The sequence below is a fragment of the Carya illinoinensis genome, chromosome 9, assembly GCF_018687715.1.
Source record: "Carya illinoinensis cultivar Pawnee chromosome 9, C.illinoinensisPawnee_v1, whole genome shotgun sequence".
NCBI lineage: Eukaryota > Viridiplantae > Streptophyta > Magnoliopsida > Fagales > Juglandaceae > Carya > Carya illinoinensis.
This window is the reverse complement of record NC_056760.1, coordinates 2298402-2312778: the sequence shown is the minus strand read 5'-3', so window position 1 is coordinate 2312778 and position 14377 is coordinate 2298402. Positions and strand designations below refer to the sequence as shown.

At 36.6% G+C, this 14377-nt stretch overlaps 1 protein-coding gene across 1 annotated transcript; it reads right to left on the bottom strand.

Moving 5' to 3' along the window:
* Nucleotides 1–454: 454 nt before the first annotated feature.
* Nucleotides 455–2104, bottom strand: LOC122277391 (syntaxin-121-like). The gene is made up of 2 exons (XM_043087360.1): nt 1277–2104; nt 455–1046 (listed from the first exon to the last, which is right to left on the bottom strand). Exons 1-2 carry the CDS (start codon nt 1824–1826, stop codon nt 607–609), a joined length of 990 nt encoding a protein of 329 aa, XP_042943294.1. The 5' UTR covers nt 1827–2104; the 3' UTR covers nt 455–606.
* Between the last annotated feature and the right edge of the window lie 12273 nt (nt 2105–14377).

Sequence of the window (14377 nt, the reverse complement as noted above, 5' to 3'; positions counted from 1 at the left end):
TCCTCATTGAAAAGTATATTCGAAGAAGACTGATAATTGGGACCCCAACTCCACAATAAGACAAAGGAAAAAGAAAGAGAGACCTCTATTTGGCTATTCTACGCAAACTCGTAACCAGAAAAAGAAAAAGGGAAATTGTTATGCATATATGTATAGGGGAGAGGATCCCAAAAAAATACACATTACAAACAACAAGATACAACTAAATACAAATACACCAAGAAAAATAGAAGACTAATTACACGAAAATGAATCTTTAAATCGAGAGAGAGATAGTGGTTTTGGGGGTGTGTTCTCCATTAAAGCCTGCCTCAAATTCGGTTGTCCGCGACGAACAACAGTTATTCTGCATCATGCCCGCCTTAAAATGGCAATGTATATCGTATAGTGCTCCTGTATGTAGGTAGCTCCACCGTATCTATGTCTCTAAATCATCTAATCAACCAAGTCTATCTTATCTCAATCCCACAAAATTTATATAAAAAAATGAAATCAATTAATACAAAAAAATATATATAGGTCGAGTTCTCAAACTTCAATACAAAGATGAACCATAATGCATTGCAGCACAGGACAGACCCATGTATACAGAGTCGGCGATCCTTCCTACGCAGGAGGGCTGGGGCTAGCAGGAGGGGGTGGGCTAGCAGATGCAGGAGAGCTGCCGCCGCCGCCGCCGCCGCCATTGTTTTCCCATGGCTTGACCGTAAAGAGCACCACCAACAAAACGATAACCAGCACTAATATGATAGCAAAACAGGTCCATTTCCGGGTGTTTTTCTGTAACACTCTAGCTGTATGCAACTGCTGTGTTCCACCCCTAACGTACGAGTTGGCTCTGGTGACATGGCTCTCGATATTGTCCAATTGCTCGCCCTGTGCCTGGACTAACACCGCCATGTCCAAGAACACCTGGTGGAGCTCTCTCAGGTTCTTCTCCATCTCCTTGACCGCATCGTGCCTCTCTTGAATTTCATGTATAGTGTCCATAACTCTTCCCCTCCCTTGCTCTTGAATCGCTTTTTGCAAGAATGTCTCACTCTCACCTGTTATGTATTTGTCACATATTTTTTGTTGATGTCAAAATCTCGAGTTTTGCTAATTTGCCTAAAATCTATACCAAATCTGAGAACCGATTGGGAGAATCATTTATTGATTAAAAAATGAGTTTTCGTTTTGTTCTCCAAGCAGTCCTTTTAATCAGATAATTTCACAAAACAAATATCATACTAGGATTTAGAAATGGAAAAGGTAAAGATCCTGCGAGCGCGCATACCTGTGGAGATGAGAAGGTCAACGGTTTTGTCATCGGGATTTTCACCGGTAACGGTGAAGTACCTCCGTTGTACGGTCTCCCTGTACTCGGAGGAGATCTGCTGCCTCAAAGTGTTGAAGCTCTCCATGGAGTCTTTGAGCTTCTTCCTGAGACCGTTCACCACGGAGGTCCTAGTACGGTCGGACGAGGAACCGGGTCCGCAGCCGGGGAGGCTACGGTTGGCGGCGTTGGAGCGGTCAAGGGCCTCGAGCTTGACCTTGATGAGCTTGGCCTTCTTGAGGGCGAGAGAGACGTCGGCGTCCATGCGGGATCGGAGGTCCTTGACGGCCTTGGCGTTGTGGAGGGTCTGGCTCTGCTCGTGGGCGCTGCGGAGGGCCTGGTTGAGGCGGTCGAGCTCCTTGAGTTCGTCCTTGACGGACTCGACGTCCTCGAAGAACTTGTCAAGGTTGACGCCGGTGGAACCCGACGAGGCCATCTCGATGACGTGGTGGTCCGGCGAGTGGTCATCACTTCGGAAGCGAGAGAAGGAGCTGGAGAAGAGGTCATTCATCTTCTTCGCTGGTAAAGACAACAAATAAATCTGGGAAAATATGCAAAACTTGAAGAAGAGAGTGCTACAAATCTAAGAGGGTAGAGAGGGTAGCTGCTCAAATGGGGGGTCTCGGTTCCACTACTACTTTATGGGTTGAAGCAGTTTTTCGTGGCGGCCAGATAGAGAAGGAGAGAGCGAGAGAGAAGAAGTGGATTTTAAGGAGAGAGAAAACAATCAAATATGAGAGAGAGAGAGATAGGTGGGTGAAAGGGTCTCCGTTCCGAGTAAAGGCGTTGATATTTGAATATTGAAATGAGAAGGTTCGCCTGTCCAATTTTGGGTGGGATCAGATTTGGGTGCTGGCGTGTCCAGGATCCGTTCCTGGGGAAAGCGCGTTGCCGTTGGAGTCCTTGGGCAGCTGGGTTTGGAGTTGAATTCTTGGTACATCAAGAGGAGTCCTCTTCTATCATTATTATAATTTTTTAAAATTATAATATAAAATATAATTAATTTTTTATTTTTTAATTATAAAACTATATATTTTAAGAATATTTTATTTAATTTTTAATTTTTATCTTATCTCTTATTCTTTATAACTAATAGGAATCTAATTGTGTACTTTTCTTTTTGTTGTTTTTTTTTTTTTTCCCCTGCTTTGATACTCCATTCTTATGTTTAGACCATGCGTGTTTAATATATAATTATCCTTTATTCACAAACATGTTCAATTATCCTGCATTTTTTTCAACATAAACTTTCATCTAATTAATTATCGGTAGATACCACTGTTTCCACGAAACTAAATAAATAAATAAATAAAGTTTTTAATTTTGATGGATCTCATTTACCTTCACGAAACAGATACCAAATATCTTTACGAATCGAGTCGCATTAGTTTGGAGTTATCTCGCCCGTATTACTCGCACAGTTACACGGAAGGCTATAGAACAAACAAACAAACAAGAAACCAAGTGGATATGGTTCCGATCCGATTATACTCTGTTTAATTAGTCTTTTTCATCAAGTTCCAGGGTGAGATGGGAAATTATTTTTCACATTGAACGCGCACATTTAGGACCCGTATAACAGAATACTGATTCAGTTCTACTGCTACGATGATGTTCATGCTTAAACCAACCCCGTTGGACTACGCCTGGGGGAGGTTGGCTCGAATTTGTTCAAGGCATTTGTCTTTTAGGATAACTCGTAAAGATGACTCACTTTATGTAATAATCAAAAGCGAGAAGATATCATCTCATGGTAGACAAAACAAATTCCAGTTGTTAAGTAACTTACACGAGGAGCACAAGGATTCTCTTGATGTTCAACCAGCTCTTGCTGAGAAGAAATCATGTAAAGGTAATTGACAGTCATTTAAGCCAAATGTAACCCTCATTTCTGTTAAAATTTTAGCTACTCTGCAAAGAAGAAATAAAGCTCAAAATAGGAAGCACATCACAGATCAGTGGCATAGCCTTTTTCTCAAAAAGGGAATTCATGGTACCAAATGACAATCCGGGATTGAGATGATACAACCGCGTGATTAACAGTTTGAAAGCACTGGTGACACGAATTACACTTACAAAAACCTATGGTAAAACATCCACCTAAATTAGGAAATCTTGCAATGACATGAGTCAAGTCTCAGTTGACAGAGACATATAATTTCCAATCATAATTTATACTATGATGGATGAATAAAGCTCTCGCGTCAAGTGTCAACCATCCACATACAAGCAATATTCAGATACAAGTTAAAGAAGCCTTAGAAAAACTATTTCAATACCCCAAATCAGCTATATTTCAAGGTTGTAACACTCTTCTGTTCAAAACATAAATAACTAGCCTGACTAAATTCAGGCTTCGGTTTGGAAGTTCACCTCATTTGGATCGTGTTATAGTCAATAGCTTGTTTCTGGTACCTGAATTACTAATTTGTCCATAAGATGTGCATAAAACTACGTGCTTTCCATATTTTAATCTGCATATAATGCTAGTATGACAAATCATCGTACAATACTTTCTAACATAACAAGAAAGAGTTTTATTATATATAAACACAGTCGCGTATTAATATGTGTATTAATATTGATTCATTCATACTTAAAATTTAAATTAACACTATTTTTAATAAAATCTACTTTTTAACCAATCACATCACATTGATGCATAGATTAGTGTACAATTATGTTTGTAACTATATTTTTCTAATAAGAAAGGAAAAAACCAATGCACTTCTCTTGAGTACCATCTCGATCATCGTGCACCAACTACTAATGCTTCAAAATCCGCACCATCGTTGAGTAGAGAAGGCAATTTGCTGCCTTTTTTTTTTTTTTTTTTTTTCTTAAGAAGGCATATAACATTGAAATAAAAGGTAATACAAGTTAGAGAGGGTGGGGTTCCTCAACAAATTTATCAAAATAAACAATTATAATACAAACGAGGTAGAAAAAAAGAAAAAAAAAAGGATTTTGAGACTAATTTCTTAGTCTCTATCCAAACCCTATAAAGAGGGTATCGTCTTAAAAGACGTTTTGAAGGTAAACCACCGCCAAAGGCGGTGCAAGCGGAAGTATTGTAGTTGAAAACCTTGAAGTATTTGTTGGTGAGATCCTTAGTCTCTTTCACAAGATCATCGGTTAGGAAAAGAAAAACTCCGAATAGATTAGTATCGGAAGGGCAGAAAAGCAATCACAGAAAAGTCGAGCAGTGCCTCTGGAGTGGTACGTGAAGGCCACGCGCCGGATGAAAAGATGAGAGGACGAGCCGATCTGGAGGATCGGAGGGCGGGGAGTCTTCTGGTATGACCCGTGTAGCCGGCGGAGCTATCGGAGAGCGGCGGCGCGTGAGAGCCACGTGCGGAAACAAGCCGCGCATGAGGGCCACGCGCAAATTATTTTGGCGCAGTTCCACGTCGTTCTAGAAGATCGGCGGAAGGCGAACGTGATGGTGGGGCGCGTGTCGACTGTTCATGGCTAGAAAGCTATAGATTTGAGAAAATTTGAACCGGTAGAAAAACACTACCATATAAGCATATTCACATATAGGTAGTAGAAAATAAACGGAAAAAGGAAACGAAATGGAGAGGAAGGTAGAGCCGGAACTCACACCTTCCTCTCCGACAAAAACAAACGGAGAGATTTGTTTTTCTAGAGAGAAGTTAGAACTTCTTTTTCTAAAAACAAACGAAAGCGACGCAATACACAAAAGCGGCAATTTTCTGCCTTTACATGCGCTAAGATCATTGTTATTGAATTATGTATATGTAAAAGATATTTTTTATAAATGTAAGATGAATTTAGATTTTGGATATTTTATTTATATTAATTTTTACATTAGAATAGCTATTTTTTCATTATATAACAATAAAATAATATAAAATAAATTTGAGTTTGACTATTCACATTAAATCTCTACATTGAATATCAATTTATTTATTATATAGTAATGACTAATTAATAATTTTAAAAATATTTATTTTTTTTTAATTATAAATTTATTTTATTTTATCATATTTTACTATTCTACCTATTTATTTTATTAGTAATATTTATTTTACTATTTTATCATATTTTTCCAAATTTTATTCTACCCAAGATCATTTTCTTGAGTTTGGTGGCTTTTTGTGGGTTGGAAATCAAGAAAGAGGAAGAGTTACAAAAATAATAAAATAAAAATTTGCTTATTGAAGACTAACTATCAAATTTGTTTTTTCCTTTACATATACATATATTATAGCTTAAAGCTAAAATATTTGACTATGAATAATTTATTGTAGTGGCTTTTATCTCTAATTGTTGAAAAAATAACTTTATTTTTACATATGCAATATCCGGTGAGGATGCCCTAAAAAGGTCAACAAGTACTTCAACGGGTTGCTCATTTTTTTAAGAAACAACCAAAAGGCCTGCAACAAATAAGAAAAAGTTCGTATATGTATCCAAAATAGCACCACAAGTAACACAGAAAGTTTTGAAGATAGGAGAAACATGACAAAAGGTTATAACAATTTTTTTTTTTTTAAAAAAAAAAAAAATGCCACAGGATGGTTAAATGCTTGATGATCTGAAAAAGACATGGCTCTACAAGCTCTTTATTGAAAACCCAAACCATGAGGATTGAATTTCAGATACAGAGGCTGCACAGGGAGGTTATAGCCAATAAATCTTATTGCCACTCATTCTTATATTAATTATACAAGTAAAATACTACAATTGTCATATTGAGAAAAACCCAATAACCTGCACTTTGTAATTTTAAACAATGATAAACAGAAAACAGGCACAGGCACCATACAACTGCTAAAAGAAAATTGCTGAAAACAAATCAGCCAAGTTAAAATTTCCATGCAGGAGCTTAAAAATGACTATCTCGGCATTTCCAATTATTCTACTCAGAAGCTGATTCTTTAAAACAAATATTACCTACTGTCAAGTACATTCATTACTAGTTTGAGGGAGTTCAGAATACAAGTCCTCTTCCTCCCCAGCCTTGGTAATCACCTCTTTCAATTGGTCCTCTGCTACCTAGTTGCACAAATACACGGCTTCAGACAGAGAGAACTCAATATACAGAGAGAGAGAGGATATTATCATGTTTTTACATTGAAGGATACAAAATAAAGCTAACATTTGGAAAGCACCCGTCCAGCTGAATTAAGACACAATACTCTCCTTGTGTTTCAGGCTATCAGATCAAATTAAAAACACTATAATTGACACTAGCATATAACACATCTCAATCAAGAGCTTTTTCAAGTGGAACTCCAAATTCTTCATGTTCCCCCTCCCTATGCCACCTATATCGTGATAGTATCTTCGTATTTTTAAAAATTTTAAATTTATTTGTTTTATCAATTGCGTGACTGCTCATAAATTCAAATCCAACGCTTTGCAAGCAATCAATTACAGCATTTTCCTTTTTCAACTGCTTGATTGCCAAGAAATTTTAAAGCAACTAGACCATAATGGTGATTTCTTTCGTTATATATTATGCTTCTTTCCCACTATAAACCAAACAACTCTGTTTTTTTTCTTTGAAGAAAACCAAATAACTCTGTTAAGCTTAGTTCAGAGGAGGTTTAAAGTTTTTCGGATTGCATAATGCTACTATGCTGCGGGCAGAATTTTTTATGTTATTTTTATTTAGTGATTAAAGAAGTAATTTTAAGTGTATCGGTATTTTTTTTATTTTTTAAAAATATTTAAAAAATGTGAAAATAAAAGGATTTTTTTATTTTTTATTTTTACAAAAGGCAGCATGCCAAGTAAAAGCTAGGCGGCATAGTAGCCTCACCCGATAGGGGGAGAGAGAGGTTATTGTCGTTGTTGTTAAACTGATAGGGTCCTCGGTCAAGATCCTAGACACCAAGTTGTTGCGTTTCTCCTTGTGCCTTGATGACCAATGTGATTTGCCACTTAATTGACTGTGATGGTTATGAGTGGTGTTGGCTGAACTCGTATGAGTGTTCAAAGGCTGATGGTGGGCGAAATTCTAGTGACTGGGCAATGGCTGAGTGGGCTATAACGGTTGAGTAGGATAAGACAGTTAAGTGGTTGGTTGATTGAGTTAAGCACACGTGTCTTCTGCTGATGGGCTGACCAAGTCAAGCACATGTGTCTTCTAATGATGAAGCACACGTGGCTACGGGTGGTTTTTGTGGGCTGGCCGAGTGGGTGGTGGCTGAGCAGTTTAAGGTGTAATTGGTTACTCCCTACAATGTAGGGGAGTGGTTATAGCTAGACAGGTGGCAATGGCTGGGTGAGTGGCTTGGGTGGTAGGCAGTAATTGTCAGCTTGTCCCTGACCTTGCTCCAAATTCGACCAAGAAGGTCTGGTGCAGACCAGATGCTCTTCAATGGCAACTCGTGGCTGCCTTATGCGATGTTCCACTTGAGCAGTGCAAAACGATTACAGGCAAATGCGAATGCAATGCAATAAACATAATCCACAATGCTGAAATACCTCAACAATGCATTAATAAAGGGAAAACAACGAAAAGCATAGATAACCCTGATTCACGAATTGCATAGGGTGAGCTTTCTCCTTTGGGATTCACGGATTGCACCAAATGAAGTCTAAGTGACAAAACACCAATGTGTTTATATGGGCTTACAAGCCAAATTCATCCAAATGTTCTAAGATAAAAACCAACTGATGGCCTAGTGCCTTACTTATACTAGAAAGCAAATAAAATGATTACAAAGGGAAAATGGTTGTTGGATCCACACCTCTTGGTTAACGCCTCATGCTGTTAGTGGGCCATGGGTGGTCTGGGTGAATCCACAACATGGGCTGCTTGCTTGTGTACGTGAGTCTTCAGGTTGGCCTGCTGGGTTGGCCCTGGTTAGTCCTTGGTCCCTACATGTGTGGCTCAGGTTGTATGGACTGGGCACCATTGGTGAGTCGCTGGGTTGGATCGTGGTGGGCTTAAACATGTCGGGTTGCTGCATGGCCCAGGCTAGTGGGCCTTGGGCATTGGTCTGCATGGGCCAGGCTAATGGAGCCTGGGCATTGATCAGCATGGCCCAGGTTGTGGGGCCTGGGTATTGGTCAGTGTTGCCCAGATGACTAACACAAGAGGGTGGATGAATTGAGTTGTATTAAAAAAATAACAATTATAAATCAAATATATAATATAAAATATAAACAAAATATGAAATAATAATAAATATAAAGAGTAAGGGTAAGAGAGAAGCAAACTCAGTATGTTAATGAGGTTCGGCCCCACTGCCTACGTCCTCGCCTCAAGCTACCCCTTGAGGATTCCCAAATTCACTATTCAACCTCCTTCAGGTGGAGATAGAAACCTATTACACCTTTGAACAACACCGCTACAAAGGATCCGTGTAGAACACCCTCTACACTTGCAATCACCTTACAAGTGGTGATTCAACTATTCCTCGTATAGAATACTTTCTACACACACAAGGGTTATACACACCATTTTTCTGATACAAAAGCTGATAGTGGGTAGGTTATCAGAAAACACTCTTCAATGAGTGAAATAAGAACAATACAGCGCAAACTATATCTCTCAAAATGAATAAGGATTAAGGTTCAATGTTTAGAGAAGAGAGAATGAAAGTTTTGAATGAATGTTGTATGCTCTGGATGTTGTGAATGTGAAGCTCTCAAATAATCTATTTATAGGCATATGAGACTTCATATTCAAATTTAAAAAGATTCACATGTCAAAGACAACATCATTCATTTTTTCAAAAAATTCAAATAAAAGGTTCTTCTTTTTCAATTGTCAAAGACAACATCATTCACTTTTTCAAAAAAATCAAACCTAATATTTTACTTTTGGCATATGACAAAATGAGCACATTTTCCTTTTCAAAAAATTCAAACCTAATCTTTTACTTTTTGTATATGACAAAATGAGCACATTTTACTTTTCAAATTTTTCAAACAAAATCATCTACCTTTTGTATAAGTCTAAAAAAACATCAATCACTTTTGAAAATATTCAAATAAAACATGCACATGTGAAAGATGACAATCAATCATTTTTAATATTTTCAAAGTTCAACCCTTTAATCAAGGCATGCACATGCAAAAGATGACAATCAATCATTTTTCAAAATTTTCAAATTTAATTTTCAAAAATATTCATGCACATGTGGAAAATGTATTTTAATGCTTTATGATAAAATATTAATTTTGAGCATTAATCCTAATTTCGAATTTTAAGAAATTTACAACATTACTCTATGACTTTAATGTGAATTTGTTTCTTTCTTGCTCATGCTTGGTTCTTTGATGTGCTTGATTCCATTGTGTGAACAACTTGAACTTGAAACTCCTTTATTCTTTGAATTCATTTGTTATCATCAAAATCCATGTGTAGATTTATAATCACATGAAACTTGAAACCTGGGGTTCAACAGTCAGCAAGGCCCTAGTTAAAGCCAGAGCGTTGATCAGCATGACTCTGCCCAATGCCAGGGTGTTGAGCGGCATGCCAGCTTGCTGGGCAACTGCATTGTCAATTCTAACATAGGTGTGCATGCGTGCGTTGCATTGGCACCCAGGCCATGCATGGGAGCTGTGCTTGTGCATAGGCCATGCATGCACGCGGTGTGTGCGTGCAATTTAGCCTGCGCTGAGCATGGTGTGACAATCTCACTTGCACGCATGCGTTGACTGTGCGCTGCCTAGTTGATGGTGACCGTGGCCTAACATTCTCCAAGGGCTCCGACTGTGACGCCCCCAAATTCCGTTTGGGATCGAACAGACATTTGAAGCGTCGAGACATGCAACATAAGGTTACCTGCCCCCGTTCATGACATATAAGATGCAATATTTCTAACATGCATCTAACAATATGCAATATTCGCAGCGGATAAATTTTTTCTTTAGCAATACTATGCACCAAATTGAAAATATCCCAAATGCTTAAAACATACTTCATACATAAAAATCCATTGAACAACTAAGATCACAGCACTAGTCCAAAATGGTTATGATCCAAAAAGTAGTAGAGATGCAACTCAATCGTACAAGTAGTAATTTATGTTAATTACTATATCAACATTTATGTCGCACCGTCACTTAGTCAACTGTGTCTAATTGATCAGCTCCTGATTCTCCTTCAGGTCCTGTAACAAGATCTACCATTCGGGGGGAATGGTAGCTGGGACTACCAAAGTGAGATTTGATTACAAATCTCAGTAAGTTAACAAAAAACTTTCACACAAGCTAATGATGCATGGATGACAGTAAAAACATAAATGCATAATCAAATTCATAAGTAATTAAAGCATAACTTGGAGTACAACATAGCATAATTGACATAACTTAAATTGAAACATAAACTGAACTTGACTTGACATGAACTTGATCTGAAACTTGACTTAGCATGAACTTGCTTTAAAACTTGAATTAACATGAAAAATACATACTCCACAGTTGTTGTGGCCCCATGTATTTTACGTGTAAATACATACTCCACAGTTGTTGTGGCCCCATGTATTCTACACAAACTTGACTTAACATGAAAAATACATACTCCACAGTTGTTGTGGCCCCATGTATTCTACGTGTAAATACATACTCCATAATTGTTGTGGCCCCATGTATTCTACGGAAACTTATTCTTTAACTGCTTAAATACATACTCCACAGTTGTTGTGGCCCCATGTATTCTACGTGTCACAATTGCTGTGTCTCACGTAGTGTATGCGCCACAATTGTTGTGACCCCATACATAAGTAATCAAGATAAAACGTGACTGGAATACGAAATGACTGAAGCCCTGACGTAACATAACGTGACTTGAACATAACTTGAAATACATGACCAACTTGAGATAGAAACATTTCGTAACATGGCATAACATATAATAGACAACATATTTAACATGACATACTTACAACAGTGAATATTACATGACTTGACATACATGTAATAGATGACAAACTTAGCATGACGTACTTGTAAGGTACAGTAATACATGACAGAATATATTATGTAACAGATAAAAATTGATGACAAAATAAATTCTGTATAATAGACAATTACGTGATAACTTGGCATGGCATGACATATATGATAACACACATACATACACTGTAGTTCCTTTACTTAGCACACATACACAGTAGACTGCTAGTAAGTTAAAAGCTAACTTACCTCGATCTCCGCGTTTCTTATAAAACTTCAAGTGCGACCACGAGGAACTATAATTAGTGATTCTAAAAGTTAGAACTAAATCACTAATAATTTGAAATATGAAAAATACTAACTTAAAGAGTAAAATTTTCATTTTACTTTCTACATGTGGGAAAATGACCGTTTTACCCATAACTTAAGGATTTTGCATACTAACTCCAAAAGTTTCCAAAATTTACATTCCTCATGTAAATTTTGTCCTAAACTTAAATATCAACTCAGAAAAATTTAAAACAAAACACAACTATGAAGAACACACTATGGCCGAAACATCCATAGGCCATTTCCCTTAATTTTTGTTGCAATTCCTTCCAATTTCAAAACTTATGCTTAAACCAAAATTTTGCAACAAACATCTTCCAATCCTAAGTTAAAAACCATACTTAAAACATCCATTTAGAAAAAGCTAATAATTAACACCAAACTTTTTTGTAAAAAGATCCAAGCATTTGAATCACAAGTTTTAACCTTAAATCAAAACATCTCCAAGAATTTTAAAAATCAAATCTTACTTCTAACATATTCATAATATCATCCTAACATTAACCATGCTTTAAATCATCAAACTAAAGTCACCAAAATCACAAAATAACATTTGGAGTTTTTGGTTTTATACTTAGTCCAAAAACAGAAACTTTTTCATCAACTAGTTTTGATAAATCTCTTGATCTATGACTTATAAATATATGATCTTCAAACCAAACCATCACATGGTTTAAAAAGATGTACTAAAACATATATAAGCTTCTAATTCAATATCACATGGTTAGAAATTAACCAAAACATAAATTTAGCCAAGAATATCCACACTTTGGCTTATTTGAATATCTCTTTGCATACAATTTCATATCTTTGAAACTAACATCAAATATCTTTAAAATAATAATATAACATGTATATAAGATACTTAGGATCCTCCAATAAAATTATTAAAGTCATTAGAATAGGTTTAGACCACCAAAGAGTTAAACTTTCTCAAAACAGAAACTATTTTTCTTCTTCCAGTTTCTAAGTTTCTAAATCTAAGAAAATCTTTCATCAAAACCTTTAATCATGAAAAAATCCTCAACCAATAGTCACATATACATGTTAACAATATTCCATAAAAATTTCGGACCAATATCTATCCATTAGCTTGGTCAAAAACTCCAAACTATAACATATTCTCCAGTTTATCTCCCAGAATGACCTTTCTATAGTTTACATAATATTTGACTGACCAAATGATTTTCAAATGGGGCAAATAAGATATCCATGTAAACTAGACTAAAAAAGAAACAACTTATATGAAGGAGACTTTATGATAAAACACTTACAAAAGCTTCGAAATGGGCGTGCAAAAGACCTCCTAAAAACTGTCCGAGAGAGAGTGTTTGATATTCTTTTAATGGAAAGTGTAAATGAAGATAATTTCGTGGGGAGAGGTGGCTGGAGATACTTATGAATGAAATATGGAAGAGATGAGGCTGGAGTTGAGAGTTGAGTGTAGTTTTCTCCTACCCAAAATATCTATAAAAGATTATCTCATAATATTCTATCCAATAGTATCTACAAAAAATCAACTTAAGATATTTTTATCTAATAATATCTATAAAAATCAACTCAAAATATTTTTACCCAATAATATTCATGAAAATTACCTCAAGATATTTCTTTTTATCCAATAATATCTACAGTTTTGAACAGACGTTTTGTTCGAAAATATGAAAAAATGTTATTGCGCCATAAGACTTTAAATAACCCTCTGAGTCTAATGGCACAAACCATAATACATTTTGACACTTCTAACTATCTCCAATAATCAAAAACACACTTCTGATACCATAGGAAATAATAACACTAACTATGTAGTTAGACAAAAACCTATATGATTAATGGATTCGTGAAAACTTATGGGATTTTCACGAGATTTCTAAAGTTAATAGAAATTTCACAATTGAATTTCTAGCGAGCTGTTACACCGACTGTGGGCAATCAAGCGATGCCAATAGTGCTGCTGACGTGATGTCTGGGCATGAAAGGGTGCTAGTCAAGGCATGGCCCGTGGCCTCCCGCCTTGGAGTTTTGACATAAACACTGTTGGAGTTAATATCATAATTATAAAAACCAAATCACTAATCAAATTCTCTAATAAAGATGCAGAAGCGGAAGGGTCTGAGCATCTCAATGAAGGACATGCCGTTCTTGAGGCAAGCTTCTTCAACGAAAGGAGTAGAGAGCACCAGAAAACCGGAGTGCTCTCCTCCAATTACATTATGCCAAGTAGCGTGTTCACCGGATCCATTCCTTCTACTCCTGTTGCCTAATTGCTCAAGTTTCAACGGTGAGGTGAGCTTCTGCAAGGCTTCAATGGAGGGACAAAATAATTCGCTGGGCTTATGACTCGGACTGCTGGGTTCGAAGGAGTGTAGCGGACAGCTGCTCGAATCCCTGTCGACAATTGACTAAGGCGTGAAAGCGCAAAGCTCGCTGTTTCTATTCATTCCTTTTGTTTCTCTCTCTCTCTCTCCGGAAGTCTGAGAATGAGAGGGATCATGTTGGGCCGTGGGAGAGTCGGACTATCGACAGGCCTAGTGGGATCTGTCGTTGGAAAGGCCATGAGATTGTGGGCTCTTATAATATCCGCAACTAAAAATAATCTCACGTACAGTTATATATGCATAAGGATTGCATAATTATTTTAAAAAAGAATAAAATTAATTATTAAAAAATTAATTTATATTATATAAATATCATATTTATTAATTATTTTAAATAGATATTATATATTACACAACACTTGTTACTGTAAATATTATTTTTCTTAATCTAATATTATTGTTAGAAAAAAATTGGAGTTCATGTTAGATGACATATAAGTAGGATACTGGGCGGTCCATATGTTTGTTA

Bases quoted from the DNA above. Each gene is read 5' to 3' on its own strand.
- LOC122277391 (XM_043087360.1), bottom strand. From the start codon at position 1,826: ATGAATGACCTCTTCTCCAGCTCCTTCTCTCGCTTCCGAAGTGATGAC. The intron at 1,047-1,276 runs GTATGCGCGCTC...AATACATAACAG, and splicing joins TGACCTTCTCATCTCCACAG to GTGAGAGTGAGACATTCTTG.